The 18,003-nt window shown below is 42.4% G+C and overlaps 1 protein-coding gene across 3 annotated transcripts in view; it reads right to left on the reverse strand.

Moving 5' to 3' along the window:
• Positions 1-18,003, reverse strand: part of Mark1 (microtubule affinity regulating kinase 1) — a 134,413-nt gene that overhangs the window by 23,901 nt on the left and 92,509 nt on the right. For all 3 annotated transcript variants that reach the window (XM_008823761.3, XM_008823762.3, XM_029559006.1), the window contains exons 8-13: positions 16,764-17,000; positions 16,557-16,676; positions 13,028-13,127; positions 11,552-11,664; positions 8,384-8,537; positions 7,911-8,104 (exon numbers count right to left, since the gene is read on the reverse strand). In XM_008823761.3, the coding sequence (XP_008821983.1) occupies positions 7,911-8,104; positions 8,384-8,537; positions 11,552-11,664; positions 13,028-13,127; positions 16,557-16,676; positions 16,764-17,000 (918 nt within the window). The remainder of the gene's footprint in view (positions 1-7,910; positions 8,105-8,383; positions 8,538-11,551; positions 11,665-13,027; positions 13,128-16,556; positions 16,677-16,763; positions 17,001-18,003) is intronic.

An 18,003-nucleotide genomic window follows, 5' to 3' on the forward strand; every position in this document is an offset into this window, starting at 1 on the left:
CTTTAAATGTCTGATAGAATTCTGCTGTAAATCCATCTGGTCCTGGGCTTTTTTAGTCAGAAGGTTTTTTATTACTGTTTCAGTTTCTTTTTGTTTTATGGGTCTGTTTAAGCTGTTAATCTCTTCTTGGTTTAGTTTTGGTGGGTCCCATGCCTTTAGATACCTGTCCATTTTCTTTTAGGTTTTCAAATTTAGTAGCATATAGGTTTTTAAAGTATTCCCTTATAATGTTATGGATCTTTCTGGCGTCTGTTGTGATGTTTCCCAATTCTTTAAAATACACAATTAACCTACCTTTGTTTAGTAGTGAGTACTAGAGAGCTAAAAGATACTTGTTTTTATGGTTGTGAGCCTGAGCCTTTAATGGCTGCGACAGCTCTCTTTGGGCTGGAGAGATGGCTCAGCAGTTAAGAACACTGGTTGTTCTTGCAGAAGACCCAGGTTCAAATCCCAGCACCCACATGGCAGCTAACAACTGTCCATAACTCCAGTTCCAGGTGATCCGATGGCCTCTTCTGTCCTCCATGGGCATTGCACGACACGGGTGCACTTACATGCAGGCAACACATACATATACATAAAATTTAAAAAAATATTAAGTAAAATATTAAAAAAAAGATATTTGCTTTAAGGCAGATGTAGAAGGGAAACAATTCTATCAACACTGTTGTGCGGATTTAAGTCTTTCAGTAGTACTGGCTCCTCAGTGGAATGGGCTTCGTCACCAGTTATGTAAGACATAAATTATCAATAAAACATCTATTTATAAGGCATAAACTAAAAATATAAAAGAATAGTACCCAAAGACGGTAAGATTAATAAAACAATTTTAGGTAAGACTTGGTTTGTGTGAACCAAAGGCAAAGAAAATAGATGTGATTACAGGGAGATCTATTTTGAAATTAACTGGCCTAACAGTTCTTAAAAAAGGAGAAATGCAATCTGCATTTCAGTGTGAAAGACATGATTCTAATACCTCATTGTCACTTACAGTGTCATCAGCATCTGTCCCTGTCAAGTGACCGAGAAGTTTTATGGCTACAGAGGACTCAGCCATCCAGATGCAGCATGTTTTATCTGACTGACAAGATTCCTAATTTTTGAACATTTAAACCATTTCCCACTTTGCTTCTACAAGCTACTGAGGAAGTTAAACTGCTTAGAAGTTTACTGGACATTTAAAATCCAGAGGGAAAAATCCTTGAAATAAGAATAGAAATTGTTAGAACTGCATAAAAATGACTGTCAGGCTGCAAACACCCTGTCAATGCACCAACATAAGAATGGCAGCTTTTGAGATTTTCGTAATTTTTGCCAGTCACTCAACTCATCTAATTCTGAACTTGTGAAATCACACTAGCACACATTCCCTGGAACTCTACAGTGTTCCTGGCTGTTTCCAGTGGCCCATCTCTCCTTTCAGTTTGTGCTGGTGAAAGCGTCTCCTCCCAGTGAGTCCTTACAGGTCCTCACTCCTCACCCACTACCAGCCTTGGATGCTGGTGATGCCTGGGTGTGGGAGCCACTGTGACCATCTAGGTTGAATTTCACAGGGAAACCTGGGCTGTGGTTATGTAAAGGTCAGGTTCTACAGAGTCCACCAGACACAGATTCACATACAGAACGACTTTTATAGCTGCCTTCCTAGTACAAATATGCAAACTCTAGCAGCTGTTTGGGGACAGGTAGGAGTTACCTTTGCATACCCCTTGAACTTTAGTTTAACAACTTCCCTAAAGTAGAAACCAACTTTGTGAGTGACTTTTTTGAGGTTATTTTGCTGCAAAGCAATTGTATTTATATAATATCACAATTTTTACATAAGCATATACTATAATCATAATAGTATTCTTAATCTTTGAGTCGCCCAGAAAGAAGCATTCTCCTTGTTTTTCAGGAAGTTATTCTGTTATGAAGAGTGACAGTTGAGTCTGTTTGAGCTGCTATAACAAAATGGCATAGGCAGGTGGCTTGTAAACAACAGATTCTGATTCTGGAAGTTGGGAAGCCCAAGGTCAAGATTCAGAGTTTGGTGAGGGCCTGCTTTTCAGACAGCTGTGTGCTGTAATCTCACAAGGCAGATGGGACAAAGGCTCTCACTCCCTCAGGCCTTTTCTGAGGGCATTAATCCTATTAGTGAAGGCTCTGCCCTCCTGATCTGATCAGTTCCCTAAGGCCCCTTCTAATGCACTGACTTTGGGGTTAGGATTTCAACATGTGAGTCTTTGGGGGCACAGACACTTAGACCACAGCATAGACTGTATACTCCATGTTACTCATATGCAAGATGATATGGAAAATATACTTAAAAAAACCCCAACAGAGCACACCTGTATTTTCAAAACTCAGCATTTAGCTAAAGTTTTAGGCTTTTCACTGACTTCTAAATATTTAGAACTTTTTGAAACAGGGTAGGGGTTTATGAAAGGACATCTTTAACATAGGTTTTAAGCCTTACTGCAGAGAGATTCCCAAGTTCCCTTACAAAGAGTAACAGGCCTATCCTCACAGCATGTAACAACTGCAGGTAAGGAGCAATGACATAAACAAGTGATTCAGATAATTAACCAGCAAATTAAATTATTTAACCTGAGACTCTTCCCATTGGATTTATCAACTGGGAAATTTTAAAGATTACCTACCAATATTGATACATATATAAATGATTTATTTATTTTTATTTGTACAAGTGATTTGATTGCCTGTATGTTTACTGGTGTGTGTGTGTGTGTGTGTGTGTGTGTGTGTGTGTGTGTGTGTGTGTGAGAAGTACCCAAGAAGGCTGGGAAAAGATAATGGAGCCGCCATGTGGGTGCTAGAAACTGACTCGGGTCCTCTGAAGAACCGCAAGTGCTCTTAACCCCCCTGAGCTGCCTCTCCAGTCAGTCTATATATTTAATTAAAAAAAAAATTTATGTGGGGGCTGGAGAGATGGCTCAGCGGTTACGAACACTGGTTGTTCTTGCACAAGACCCAGGTTTGAATCCCAGCAACCCACATGGCAGCTTAACAACTGTCCATAACTCCAGTCCCAGGAGACCCGACAGCCTCTTCCGACCTCTGCGGGCATTGCATGACACAGGCACACTTACCTACATGCAGGCAATACACGCATACACATAAAATAAAATAAATAAAATTAAAAAAGATTTTATGTGTATCAGTGATTTGCCTGCACATATGCAGGTATAACATATGCCTGCAATGCTCAAGGAGGCCAGATGAGAGCACTAGATCCTGTGGAACGAGAGTTCAGGATGATTATTAATGGCCACGTGGGTGCTGGGAACTGAACCTGTGTCTTCTTCAAAAGCAGCCAGTGCTCTTAACCACTGAACCAAATCTCTAGCCCCCTCAATATTGCTCTTAAAACATCATATTAGACTTGTGTCAAACAAGAGTCACATTCGTATGCAAGAGCTTTTATTTCCTTTAAATATTTTATTGTTGTTTTTATTTTATGTGTATCAGTATATTGCCTGCATGTAGGTAGGTGCATCTGTGCCATGCAATGCCCGAGGAGGTCAGAAGAAGGCATCAGATCCTCTGGAACTGGAGTTATGGACGGCTGGTAGCTACCATGTTGGTGCTGGGAACTGAATCCAGGTCTTCTACAAGAGCAGCCAGTGCTCTTAACTTCTGAACCATCTCTCTAGTCCCAACAAGAGCTTTTATTACTAAAATAAGCTTTAATTTGATTAACATGAAATGTTCAATTAAACTATCACTGAACTGCTGAGGAATGTTAGGAAGTAAGGAGCCAGGCCGTGTCCTCTGAGGGCATAGATGTTTTTCACAATACTCCATTTACTGACAAATAAGAGTTGCTAGTAAAAGACATTCATTCACACTCTAGTTCTTTCTACCCAAGAAATCATCTCAATGAAAAGGGATAAGCTGGGCATGGTGGCATGGGTTTGTCATCCTAGCACTTAAGAGGTAGAGGCAGGGGATCCTGAGTTGGAGGACAGCCTGGGCTACAGCGTAAGACTACATCCCAGAAGAAAAGAGAAAAAAAAGCTGGCATTTTGGCTTTAATGTAGGCGTTAGCCAACTTTTTCTGTAAGACAGACAGCAAGCATTCTGGGCTTTGGGGAACTCGGCAGATACTACCAACAGTAGTCGGGATCTCGAACCAGAAATAAAAGCATACTTTTTTTTTTTTTTTTTTTTTTTTTTTTTTTTTTTTTTTTTTTTTTTTCAGACTGGGAAAAATGTAAAGATGGATGCATGTAGTTGTTGATGAACTTGTGGGAAAATAAGTACTTCAGATTATCTCACCATTTGGAAAATTACTCTGGTAGCATTTATCAAAAACTTAAATGTCTTACAAGGACATAGCCTGCCAGTGATGTACATTAGAACACATCAGGGTGGTGCTCAGGTGCGCTGTGTGACAGTGAGGATAGACCTGCCCCGACGACGACAGTGAGTGACACCGACCGAGGGTCACCATGCCTGTTTGTGTAGCCAAGACTGAAAAAAGCACAGCTAGATGGGCCCAGAGCCAACTATTGAAAAAACATTTAAAGGAGGAGGGCTGGAGAGATAGCTCAGCTGTTCAGAGCTCTTCTGCTCTCCTGGAGGGCCCAGGCTCAATTCCCAGCACTCACACCAGGTAGCTCACAATGGCTTGTGACTCCAGTTCCTGAGAATTCAACACCATTCTCTGGTCTCTGAGGGTACCCACACATATGTGGCATACATAGAAACACACTCACACACACAACAAAATCTTAGAGAAGAAGTAACAGAATTCTACAGTGCGCACGTCACAGGTACAGGGAGCGCATCACACCTACAGGATGCACATCACACCTACAGGATGCACATCACACCTACCGACAGGATGCACATCACACCTACCGACAGGATGCTTATCACATCTACAGGGTGCACATCACACTTATGATGCATTTGCCTGTCGATCCTGAGTGAAGACATTTTGCTATTACACAGATCTGCATGTTCCAGTCCTAGGTAACCCTATACCACCTTAAGTGACAAAGCCTAAACTGTAACAGACACAGTATTGACCTGTATGTTCATTTATGTTTTTTCTAGCAAAGAAGAACCTACAGAGTCTGCCCAAATCATTAGCACTAATTACAGGTTCAGATTGGCAAGTAATGGACAGGAGAGGGAAGGCTGGACATTTTGGCAGAATTTTTGGCTTGTAGTTTTTAAAAATAATGTTAACTAATATGGCATAATTACTTTGAATTTAATGTCTTAAATTTTCGCCTTCTTTAAGCAAATACATATAGTCTGAACACTCACTGTTCACCTCATCCCCACTGATCCCGAGGAAGCTCCTGGGCCAGTACACAGCGGACCGTACAGGGAGACAGTAACCCAGCAAGGCAGCATCAGGCCAAGAACTGAGTGGGTCACAGCAACGGGAAAGGCTTGTGAGATGGGCACTGCCAGGCCCAGGAGGTTCTGGTCAGGAGGCAGCACTTGCACAATCTGTGGCAATGGGATTAGGTCTGAGCAGTGTATAAGGACAGTGCAAGGCTGAGTGTGGCTATGCAGAGGAAGTCCTCGCTGAGTGGAGTGACAGGTAATGTGGAGTGGTAAGAAGCACCAGACCAGTCTGTTTCTTTCCGCTGTGTGGGGCACTGACCTCTGAAACTGTTCTCCAACTGACAAGGAAATGAGGCCTAGAATAAGTACTTTAAAAACTGAACCTTTTAAACAATCCTTTCCAAGGAGATCAGGTGGGGAGTAAGCAGCGACCCCCCATACCTGAAGAGGTGTGCACATGTACCTCTGAGAGCAGGAGGTAATAATCTGGTCACATATTCAAAAAGGCGTGATTTCAGTGACCCAAACAGAACGGTGGCACCAGAGACTCTGACCCACTTGTGACCCAGGTGTGTTGGGTTCTGGTATGTCACTTCCAGTTTTCTGATTAAAGTACCTTCCCCTTTTCTTCATCCATGAGTTCATGGGTTCTCTCCTCCCCCCACTGACTTAAAAGCCATAATCTAGTTTTATTTTCATACTATTCACCTGCCTTAGGTTCCTGGATTCACGTGTGCTTATCACTATTGGTTTTTAAATTTTACTCCAATCATCTGCTGAACAAGACATGTGTATTCTAATCTCTACCCCTATTCCTAGTCCCTGGACACCATCCAGAATTTTGGCTGTGACTGTCCAATACTTTGTATGTATGTTGCTACATGCACACTTTAAAAAAAGATTTTTATTTTTAATTATGTATATGTGTGCGTGCCTATGTGCACATGAGGACAAATGCCTGTGCAGGCCAAAAGATGGTCTTGAATCCCCCGAAGCTGGAGTTACAGGCAGCTGTGAGCTGCCTACTGTGAGTCTGGACCTGAACTCAGGTCCTCTGTTGAACCACCTCTCTAGCACCACTACATGCATTTTTTGTTGGAGGGGGGGTCTTTTTGAGACGAGGTCTCTCTGTAGCCCCAACTGCCCTAGAACTCACTATGTAGACGAGGTTGGCCTCAAATTCACAAAGATCCACCTGCCTCTGCCTCCCAAGTGCTGGGATTAAAGGTGTGTACCAGCACGCCTGGCTTCTACATGTATATTTTAAGAAGTGAATTTCTTAAAGGTTTTTATTGAATTTATTTATTTGCTTGTATGTGTGTGGCATGTATGCATGTAGTGTGTGCACACCTGTGTATATGTGTATGGGTGTATGTGTGGCGGTCAGACATCAAGCTGTGGGAGCCAGGTCTCTTCTACAATGTGAGTGCTGGGGACTGAACTCAGGTTGTCAGGCTTGGTGGCAAGTGCCCTTACCCAATGAGCTAACTCACTGGCCCTTACTAAGCTGATTCCTTTCTACTTCCATACATGTCATAGCAATGCTCTGGGCTCATCTGTCCCTCTAAGAATGCTTTCTTAAATGATACAGTGTTTTTAAGTAGTCACTGTGCTGCCAAATAGCTGACAGACTTTATGCCCAAGAATATGGTTTATCATATTTTGTATTTAAATGGCAATTTGGCTAGATATAAAATTCTAGGCTTCTTTCCCCTCCAACAGTTTCGACTACTGCTGCCATCTATCCGTTTTCTGGCACACACACTGCTGGCGAGACTTTACCAACCTAAGCGTGCTCCTTCTGAGCTCCCCTGCTCTCCCACTGAAATTGTTAAAAACATCTTTTGTTTTGGTGTTTACACTTCCCACTCTACTGAACCCAGGAGCACACTTTCTCTCCGGCTTCTCTTTGCTAGTCTGGGTCTTCTCTCTCTCTGTGTTATCATTCCTTTAGACACCTACTCCCCTCATTTCACTCCAAACCCCAGCTGTCGAATTACCCACCTTATTCTATCCTTCAGTGTCTTTGTTTCCTCTTTCCTGCCATCTTACAGGATAGCACTGTAGTTTCTACTGTAGCTCCGGACATAATTTCTAGAGTGTGCCATTTTAAGGGACCTAATGGGAGGCACCTTGAAAAGTTATTAACCAAGTCTGTCCTCAACGAACAGTTTACTTGTAAACATAAGATTAAATGTACCAGTATAACATTAAACAAATATTACGAGCAGGGAAAGCAAAGCAGGGGGCTAATGAACCACTCGGAAGTGAGGCCATGCACTGTTCTAAGAATGGTAGCTGGGCCTGGCTATGTCTATAATCCCCACACTTCAGATGCTGAGGTGGAGGACTGCTGTTGCTGTGAGTTCTGAGCCAGGCTGGACCACAGAGTGAGACCCTATCTCAAAACAACGACAACAACGCCATGAAAACAACAAACAGAGCTGTTCGCCTTATTTTCTTCAGTATGTTCCTGAGAAGCTTGGTCCCTTTTTCAAGTTCTTCATGTTACAATCCACATAGAAACATTTAAAAAGAAAAGACAAAGACTTTACAAAAACTGTAATGGGTCCAACAAGCTGTGGAAGAGAACTCTGACTCACACTTGGAGCCGTTGAAGACTTCTTCCTTTCTGGACCCACCAGAGGGCTGGCTGTCATCTCACGCTGTGACCCTGCGGTGGTGCTACCAGTTCTGCGGGTGGCATCTTTGTCCCATTCCTCCTTCTGTTCGCTTTCCACGCTGTTAGCCTGAGGCCTTTTGGTGTATGATACAGCAGGGGGGATGGAGGGACCAACTGTAATTTTAAAAATAGCATGGTTATTGAAAAAACAGCTGACATATTCTCACACAAAACCCTCTACGTTAAAATACCTATATTTGCATGCTTTATGTTCTAAAGTAAGGTTAAATCAATTATAAAGACTAGGTTATGTTCCTGCAAAAGAGATCCTATTCATCATCCAGTGATGTAAGGCTGAGATATGTCAGGAGCACAGGGAGGTGTGAGTGTGTCATGCACCACACAGCCTGGGGTGGAACCAGCCTGTCCTCATGTGTTAGACTTGCTCCCCACCATGATCGCTGAAGCGCCGCTGCTTCTGGTTGACAGAGATGCTCCGCTGGGCCTTCAGATGCGCAGGGGACTGCAGAGTGCTGTTGTTTAGGTCACTGCTGGGCCGGGACCGCTGGCACAAGTTTCCACTGGACAGAGACTCACCACCTTCAAACTGAGAAGACAGCACCAGGATCTTAAAACACAAAAGTGTGCAAACAAGATGATTCAAAGATATACATGGAGCACTCAGAACTAAAGGCCAGGCTTCAAGGAGGAAAGATGGAAGGGCGGGAACTGGGATGAGGTTGCTCCCATGAGCACTTATGATCTGTTATTAAGCACAAATCCTTGGTTTAGTCAAAACATCAAGTAACAGCCACACAGTACCACAGTGAGCACAGTCCACACAGTCCTAGGTGCTATTTGGCTTAATCACTGCCACAAGCCTGTGATGTATTAATCCCCATTTTCTAGATGGAAAAACTGAGGTCAAGGATGTCACTGGGATTCAAATTCAGGATAAAATTTAAAAATTTAAACACACACGTATGTATACACGCATGTACATAAACTACTAAAAATAACCATATTTAAACCCTGACCTAAGTTCAGAAAAAGCGTTTTGTGTGTTTCTTCCACATTAATCAAAACATTTGGTTTGCTGGCTTTGACCAGGACACTGTATTTCCTTAGCACTGACCATGCTAAAGGCTGTGCTGCTGGAGACTGTTGGCTCGATCTTTGGCAATAGGTAACAAGCACATCAGCGACAAGTACCGCTGCTGTAATTACAGCAGCAGAATTAAGAGCAGAGAAATCCGTCAGCAGCTATTCTGAGAGCTACAAGTAGTAACTTACTCAACCATTCAATGACCCTAGGAGGTAAGCATTATTATCCACATTTTATAGATGAGGAAACAGAGGTCCAGAAATGAGGTATAGTTGGCAGCTCTGCTGGGTGGTGGAGGGCAGAGAGCCTGACTCCACTTAGCCGATGCAGTTTATGTACAATATAGTTCGCACCTGATCCCAACATGCACCTGGGCTTGGCTGTATGCTTGCAAATGAAAGCATTGCTTCCTCTGCATTTAAATTAGTAAGTGAAAGTGCCCAGAGGTCACTGGATATCCAAGGAGGATCAGTTAGAACTAACACTGATGGAGTCTTTACAGCAGTTCCTGACATGTCACAATGTGCAGCAGGTGTTCCTGTGATAGCAAATCTTAAAAAAAAAACTTATTGAATTTTTGTGTATTTCATATAGAACATCTTAATGTTTATCCCTCCTTCCCCATTGAGTCCCCTCCTTTAGCCCCCCACTCCCCACTGGAATTCATACTTTCTCTCTTTTTGTTAAGGCCCATCATGTCAACTTAGTGTCCCCAGATGTCCCTCAGTGCAAGTTCATCCACTGAGGTCTAGTCAGCCTATCTAGAGCCCTTTCCTTTTAGAAGATCAGCTCTTCCTCACTCAGGAGTAATTAGCTGCCAATAATTCTTTAAGATTGGGGTCTGCTGCCCATTTCCACATTTCTGTGCTGGGTTTTTGTCTGCTTGAGTTTGCATGGGTCTTGTGTATGATGACACCATTGCTGTAGATTCATGAGAAGGGTCCCCAGGATCCTAGAGGACTCTATTTCCATATGGTCATGCACTTCCTCCTTGGCTCTTAAAATCTTTTCACTCCCTCTTCTGCAATGATCCCTGAGCCCTGGGTGGGTGGATTTTAATACAGGCACTCTCAAATCTTAACCTCATTCAAATCCTTTCCCCCAAATCCAGATTTTCACATCCACATCTACTAGAAGTACCACCCAACAAGAATCTTCAGTTCAGCTGGGCATGGAGGATGCCTTTAATCCAAGCACTCAGAAGAAGGGGCAGAAAGACCTCTGTGAGTTCAAGGCTAGCCTGGTCTATATAGAGGGCCCCAGGCCAGCTGGGGATAAATAGCAAGAGCACATCTTACACATCCAGGTATTCATGCTGGGAATCAGAGGTCTTATCCCATCTTCCCACTGGTCACCAATACCACTAACTTTATGTGTTGCATGTCACAGACCACCTTGGTGGATCTCACCCTAGCCTGCCACAAGTACCTGCTTTCCCATAAGCTCCCATAGTATCTGCAGCCCACACCACAACATCGCCACAGGTACACAGATACCTGCTTTCCCATAAGCTCCCATAGTATCTGCAGCCCACACCACAACATCCCATGCCACTGGCTCCTTAGCTCTACAGTGAGGGCTCCGGGACAGGACAGACTTTTTGGTTTTTCCATTCATGGATGTATCATAATTCTGATACAATGCAGGTTCAATAAGTGTTATCTGGAATGTATGACTGTGCTCAATACTTAATATTCAGTAGTAAATAACTATAGCCTTTTCTACAAAATGCCCCTATAGATGTCTAATTTTCAACCTACTGTCAAGGCTCTGGCCTCTGTTCTGATTTTAGCGTATCCTTCCTAAACTGCTTTCTCAAAGGATCAGTTACTTGTAGGCTCACCATACCTGCCATGGATCCTTACCATGGATCTCTCCTGGCCATGACAGGTCCCGGCTGAGTGCATGGAAGCTGCTGGGCACTCACAGGCATGAGCACCATGAATAGCCTTTTCCAGGTTCATTTACCTGAGTCATTTCCAATGTACCTACTGCCTTACATGCTTCCTGTTCTGGGTGACTCAGAACAACCATGCTGCCTTTGGCAGGACCACTATACCTGGCTATAAAGGCGTGCACTGCACAAGTCAGGAGACATCATTCCCAAAAGTCAAGCCTGTGGGTGGAGCTGCTGGGAATCAAGCAGGGCAGGGCCTGTTCTTCCCTAACATCTCTCATACCCATAAATGAAATTAGCATATAAATTAGCACTTTGATTACTGAATTCTAATAAGTAAGACTATTAGGATCTTTACTTTTATTTGATTTTATTTTTGAGACAGGGTCTCATTATGCAGCCCTGGCTGGCCTAGAATTCACTGTGTGAACCAGGCTGGCCTCAAACTCACTGAGATCCTCCTGCCTCTGCCTCCCGAATGCTGGGATTAAAGGCATGTGCTACCACACCTGGCCTGTACTGTTGATACCTCAAAGATGAAAATGCATTTGCTAACATACCTTTATCCATTTAAATGGAGAATTAATTCGCTTTCATCTAAAAAGGTTGAAAAACTTACTTCAGGTGGCTTTCGGCCTAGAAGAATGTAAGTAGCCATAACTTCATCATATTTCTGGCTTACTAAGGCATCATTGATTTCATCTCGTGCAAAACCCATGGTGACCATGATGTCTAGAAAAACAGAAAAATTTCTGAAAAATGCATCTATTTTAGTAAATGATCATCAAAAATGTATTGTTTGCCAATACTGCTAGGGAAACTAATTCTTAAACAATTAAAATGTATTTCAAACTAAAGAACTTCTGGTTATTAGCCTGCAGATAGTATATGGTTATAGATACTCTACATTTATAATTTTTCATGCAGAATTCTTGTGTTAAGGGCTTGATACATTCACTTCTGAGCTAACCTCCTCTGTCAAGTCAGGGACTACTGGTCTCTGACTCCCCCTCACAAAGCCCTTCCTTTCTCTCTCTCTGTGCTGTCTCTCGGCACATCCTCAGCTACTCATGGAGAGGCCTCTCAACTCAAGAACCTCCACTTCCCGTCTCCTCTGCAGTACAGTTCTTCTAAGGAAGCCGTCTCCCACAGCTGTTGCTATCCAGCTCTTAGTGCTCCCCTGACACACTTCCCACCAGCTGGAAAGGAGCCCAGTTGAGATGACTGGTGGGCTTCTGATGGCTTTGGGTAGGGGCAAAGAAGCAAAGTGAACAAGTGGGCAGCAGAGTACCGGCTGAGGGTGGACATGATAAAGTAGACAGCACAAAGGGAGGGACACAGTGTCCAACCCTTTAATCCAGTGCTCCTGAACATCTGGGAAAAAACATGTATGTTTGCTGATATGTTTATCTACATTATTTTATTATTTTATTTATTAGTTCTATGCGTATGAGTGTATTGCCTGCATGTTAATAAGTGCTCCTGTGTTGTGCAAAGACCACAGAAGTCAGAAGAGGGCAGGAGGAACTGGAATTATGGCTATGGCTGTTAGCCACATGTGGGTGCTGAGAATCAAACCTGGGTCCTCTGCAAGAACAGTCAATGCACTGAGCCATCTGTCTGGCCCCTATCTATGTTATTTTTATGCTACAATTGTCAAAAACTGAACTGGACCATAATATACATAAGAAAAAACTATGAAACTTGAATATTTTAATGTCTAATGTTATCATTAACACGACAGAGCATTTTTAAATATAAATTGGTCCATAGGTATATATTTTTTAAAAAACCTTATTTTTATTTTATGTGTATGAGTGTTATGCCTGCATGCAACTGCACCTGTGTCATGCAGTGGCCGCAGAGGACAGAAGAGGGAACTGGATCCCTGGAACTGGAGTTACAGACAGTTGTCAGCCGCCATGTTGGTGCTGGGAATTGAAACTGATCTTCTCCAAGAACAGTCAATGTTCTTACCTGCTGAGTCATCTCTCCAGCCCCCACCCATATGTATATATTTAAACACTATTCTGGCAGGCTAAAGAACTCTTACTTGCAGCCCACGTGGCACCTCTTACAGTGTTTAAATACTTACCTATCCTTTTGGTATCATTAAAATCGAGTTCAGGCTCAGAATAAGGCTTTAGTTCTTCTTCTTCATGACCAACATTCATCCACCGGTCTTTCATTATTTGCTAGGAAATAAATTCTATGTTATGTTTGGCAAATCACAATATTCAACCACCTTAGGAAATGGGAAATGTATTGGTTCACTCAATAAGAATCATGCCAAGAATCATGTGCTACTTTCAAATAAAGTTTCTGTGTCTACCTTGAGTAACAGTCCACCAGGAGGTGTGGGACTCTAGGACACACTATCTCATAAAAACTGTGACGATTATTGCACAGTCACCAATGCTAAGGGCTCAGAATAACCACTCTTCCCTAGCAGGAGTGCCTACTGTCTTTAACTTTTGCTTCATATTTTTATTTTTATATTTAAGATTTATACAAAGATTCATTTCTTTCTGATCTTTTACCAAGTACATGCCTGTATTTTAAATTTGTTTTTGTTTGTTTGTTTGTTTGCTTTTTTTGTGATAGGGTCTCCCTGTAGCCCCATCTGGCCTGGAACTCACTATGTAGACCAGGCTGGCCTCCTCATACAGATCCTCCTGCCTCTGCCTCCCGAGTGCTGGGATTAAAGGCATGTGCTACCATGCTCACTTCATGTCTGTATTTTAAAATCACAACTTAATAAAATATTAGGAAAGAAGAGATCTTGGGGGCTGGAAATCTAGGCTAGTCAATATTGGTAACTCAGAGAACAAGACGAGGGGCAGTAGTTGAAATTAAGTTCAGAATCAGAAATTAGGTAAAAGTCTGGGTGAAACAGGTATTGGTGTGAATGACAACCTGAGGGTATAGAACAGCAGGTGGCCCTGGGCTGTTAAAGACAAACAAGCGGGGGCGGGGGGGGGGGGGGGGGGGGGGGGGCAAGGTCCAATATTTGCAAAGCATACACCAGATAAGGAGTTGGTACCAGAGTATATAGAGACACATCTGAGAGGAATGTTTTGAAAACAGCTGTTTCAAACAGTTTACAGATTTTCTTCCCATTGTCAAGCTGATGATAAAGCCAGTATAAAATAAAAACGAAGACCATTCAATTGTTGAAATCACTGATATTTCAAGGGGAGTTAATTCTTTTTTTAAAAAAAATTTATTAGTTTTACTTATTTATCTTTGGTTGTTTTTATAAAGTTTTTATTGAATTTTTTTGTATTTTCATACAGAACATCTTAATCATCTTTGTACCTCCTTCCCCACTGGCCCCTCCCATAGCCCCTGCCACAAAGGGAGTTAATTAAGGCTCGTTTTAAGAAATTCTTCCTTTAAGAACCCAATAGAGGGATGCTTTTGGAAGCCCTCGTCAAGAAGAAACTCCAATGGACTCTTATATGAACATTTGAAAAGTGCCCTGTTCTGACTTTTTTCTAGTTCCCTGTCTAGAACTTGTAATGCTAATTAATACTCTTGCCTTTACTTCTCCTTCACATCTCCTATTCAGGATTCAAGGACTTTTTTTTTACCCCTTGGAGACAAGAGTTATGCAATTTGGGAAGCTTTTAAATAGACCCACTGAAGGGGTACCCCAATTGCCTCACCCTGTGTCCCTGTTTAGCATGGAAGAAGCCAGAGTGGTCTGTGCCCCTATTCCCCATCAGCAATTTGGGCAACCCCTTCAGAGGATGGTGCGATAAGAATAGAAGGTAGGAATTGGCTAGGCAGTTAGGGTAAAAAGACCCCAAAGAAATGCAGCCAGTTTCTGGGCTAAAAGTCAAAATGTCCTTGGCCTGTTAGCAACATACTCTGTTCCTAGGCCAAAAATGTCAAAAGTATTTGGGAGCTTGTATCTAATCCTTAAAAGATTTTAGGGTCACCTCTTCAGAGGGGGGAATGTTGGAGGAGAGGGAGTGGGCATGGATTTGATCAAAACACCTTGTATACATGTATGAAATTCTCAATAAAGTTTTTGTAAAAATTAAAAAAAAATTCTTCCTTTAAAAAATGGTGTCCAGTTTTTCTGGAGTGTCATTCAGGGAGTTGTGAGCAGCCTCTGCTGAGTCAATTCTGTACTGTGAGATATTCCCAGCATGAACTCATGGCTCTGTGGTTGAAACACTTAGAACTGGAGCGTCTGAAGACTGAGCATTTATAACAAGTCTGATCATTTATTATTACTGTATATTAAATTATGTAAGATATTGAGCTTCACTGGTGTAAGATCGAATGTTTGAGTAATAATAATTTGGCTTTTCTTTTTTTAAGTTATATATATATATTTTTATTTTATGTGTGTAAGTGTATTACCTGCATGCATGTAAGAGCACTCATGACATGCAATGCCCATGGAGGTCAGAAAAAGGCATCAGATCCCCTGGAACCGGAGTTACAGATGGTTGTTAGTGGCCATGTGGGTGCCGGGAACCAAACCTGGGTCCTCTGCAAGGGCAGCCAGTGCTCTTAACTGCTGAGCCATCTCCCCAGTGCCCCCTTTTTAAAAAAATTATTTATTAATAATTTGGCTTTTGAATTTAACTCAACAAACTAGAACTGTAATACTTTAATCTGTGGTACTTTATGTTGTTGGGGACTGAACTAGGACTCTGCATGTGCTGGGCAAGGGCTCTCCCACTGAGCTACAGGCTCTCATTAAGTGGCGGAGGCTGGTCGTGAACAGGCGATGTTCAGCCTCCTAGGTAGCTGAGTTTATAACTAACACAGGCACTCGAGCACTCAGTACACAGGGCGGCTCCCTGGGGGCTTCCTCCTAATGTGTGGCTGCCAGACCAGTAAGTTCCACTGCTATACTACAAAGTACACAGGAGGCTAATTCTCTGAAATTTCTGCCCTTCTAATTCAAGTAAATACAAGGTTTTAAAAGTTCATGTGATGCATTGTGACTCACTGAAATTATCTTAGTAAACTTAAAAGTTCCATTCCTAAAAACAGATTGGCAAAAAGCTTAAGAACTGTAAGTTATCTTAGTTACAGCGTAAGGAGGAGAAACGACTGCACATCTCAGTTACACAAACCTTGGCAGGTTCTGTAACACACTTAGCACATGCACAATTGCACACAGAGAACATACACAGGCAACACAGTGGTGGGTCAATGAAAACACCTGTCACAATATGTTCTTTTTACATATTTGAAAGGTTTCTGTACTCATGATATCAGACTGTTTCAGATACAGTGAAGAATTTACTGGATTACTTTTCAACCTTGAACAATCTGGTGAGTCTCTACTAACATCAAAGGTTTTGTTAGGGGCCAAGTAGTTTCTGACACAAGCTATGTTTTTCCTCTTTTTTCAATTAAAAGTCAACTTTATCTCTATTTTGGTATCATTTTTAATAATTAAAGAAACAAGAAGAAATAAATCCAGAGAAATCTACTGTGACAGATTTTGAATAAAGATACCTCACTTTCCCGCCACTAAAGGAGAGGCAAGATGGTTGATACCGCAATTTTTCCAGGAAAACACAGGGGAGCTGGCCTTCTCCAGCTTCTAGACGGTCTGACTGCTGACTCTGTGGAGTGTCTGAGAGCTCGCTTACCTCCAGGCTGCCCCTCTTTATGGGATTCAGCACTAACAACTTCTTCAGAAGGTTCTCACAGTCTGTGGACATGTAGAAGGGAATGCGGTACTTCCCCCGTAGCACTCGCTCCCGCAGTTCCTTTGAGAAATCAAGTGTGCACTTAGGATGAACGTCTGCGATTATGGCACCAGGGGTAAAATCATCATCACCAAATGTGGGCAATACCTTTAGATTCTGGCCATCGAAAGGCAGGGAGCCACTGACCAGCGTGTAGAGGATGACGCCGAGACTCCACACATCCACTTCCGGCCCATCATATTTCTTTCCTTGGAAGAGCTCTGGGGCAGCGTAAGGTGGGCTTCCACAAAATGTGTCCAATTTGTTCCCAACTGTGAATTCATTACTAAAACCAAAGTCAGCAATTTTAATATTCATGTCAGCATCAAGGAGGAGGTTTTCAGCCTGAGAGGAAAGTAATAAAAAGGACAATGTAAAAAGCGAACACGGAATCAAAGTGTCTTCGTATCTGCTTCAGACTCTAAGCTCTCCTACGTCCCGCCTCATTTTAGAATGCAACATCAAATCCCGAAGCCCAGGACGGCACTTCAATGCGTAAATGCTGAAAATGACACTTGCAAGACTAAATTTTAGCACTAGAAAGGAAAGCTCACAGGCAACTACTTAAGAAAGCTTATTTAGCCCCCACCCCGCCCCTTTTTTCCACTTTATGATGAGAAGCATCTTGTAAGTCTACCTAAATAGGACCTATTCTAAAGAATACAAGTGGAAAACCCCTACTTCTCCTTGTCTTAAACCAAGATTAGACCAAACTGCTCTGTTTTAACAGGACATCGAAGCTGAGGCCAGCCCCCAGGGTGTCTAAAATGACTGGCATTTGGGGCTTGGGGTTTATCACTCCTCCGTCCTCTCCTACAGAAGGCTTCCTCAACAAAGTGCTGCTAAGTGAAAGGAGATAAACGGAACAACATGGCTTCCATGAGATTTTATTTTCAGCAAGGTTTGATGTTCTAAAACTAGATTCTTTCCTGGACTGTGCTCTGTAGAAAGCAGAGAATTTTGCTTCCCTGTTTGGAGAGGCTAGATTTCTAAAATTCTAAAATAGAATCACCCAAAGACAAAAATTTGTGTCTTCTATAAATGCAAGCAACTCAATACATACTTGCTTTTGTGAATATCTGTTTAAAATTCCATGTTTAAACCGATGAATAAACACACTAGTAGGTCAGTTTGTAGATGTGTTTTCTCAGATTCTAAACTGGAGTAAAATTTGGTCAAAATGAAAATCGGAGGAATCTGTTGTGCTCTGTCACTGGAGGGTCTGCAGTCACCAGAGCCAGGCACACTGTCCCTTACATGTGTCTCCCTGTTCACCGACCAACCATCATGGTATGCTAGCTTAGGACGTTTGTTTTCACTGTTTTAAAAAGATGGTCAGTGTTAAGGG

This window comes from Nannospalax galili, unplaced genomic scaffold, assembly GCF_000622305.1.
Source record: "Nannospalax galili isolate Female #2095 unplaced genomic scaffold, S.galili_v1.0 scaffold368, whole genome shotgun sequence".
Lineage (NCBI taxonomy): Eukaryota > Metazoa > Chordata > Mammalia > Rodentia > Spalacidae > Nannospalax > Nannospalax galili.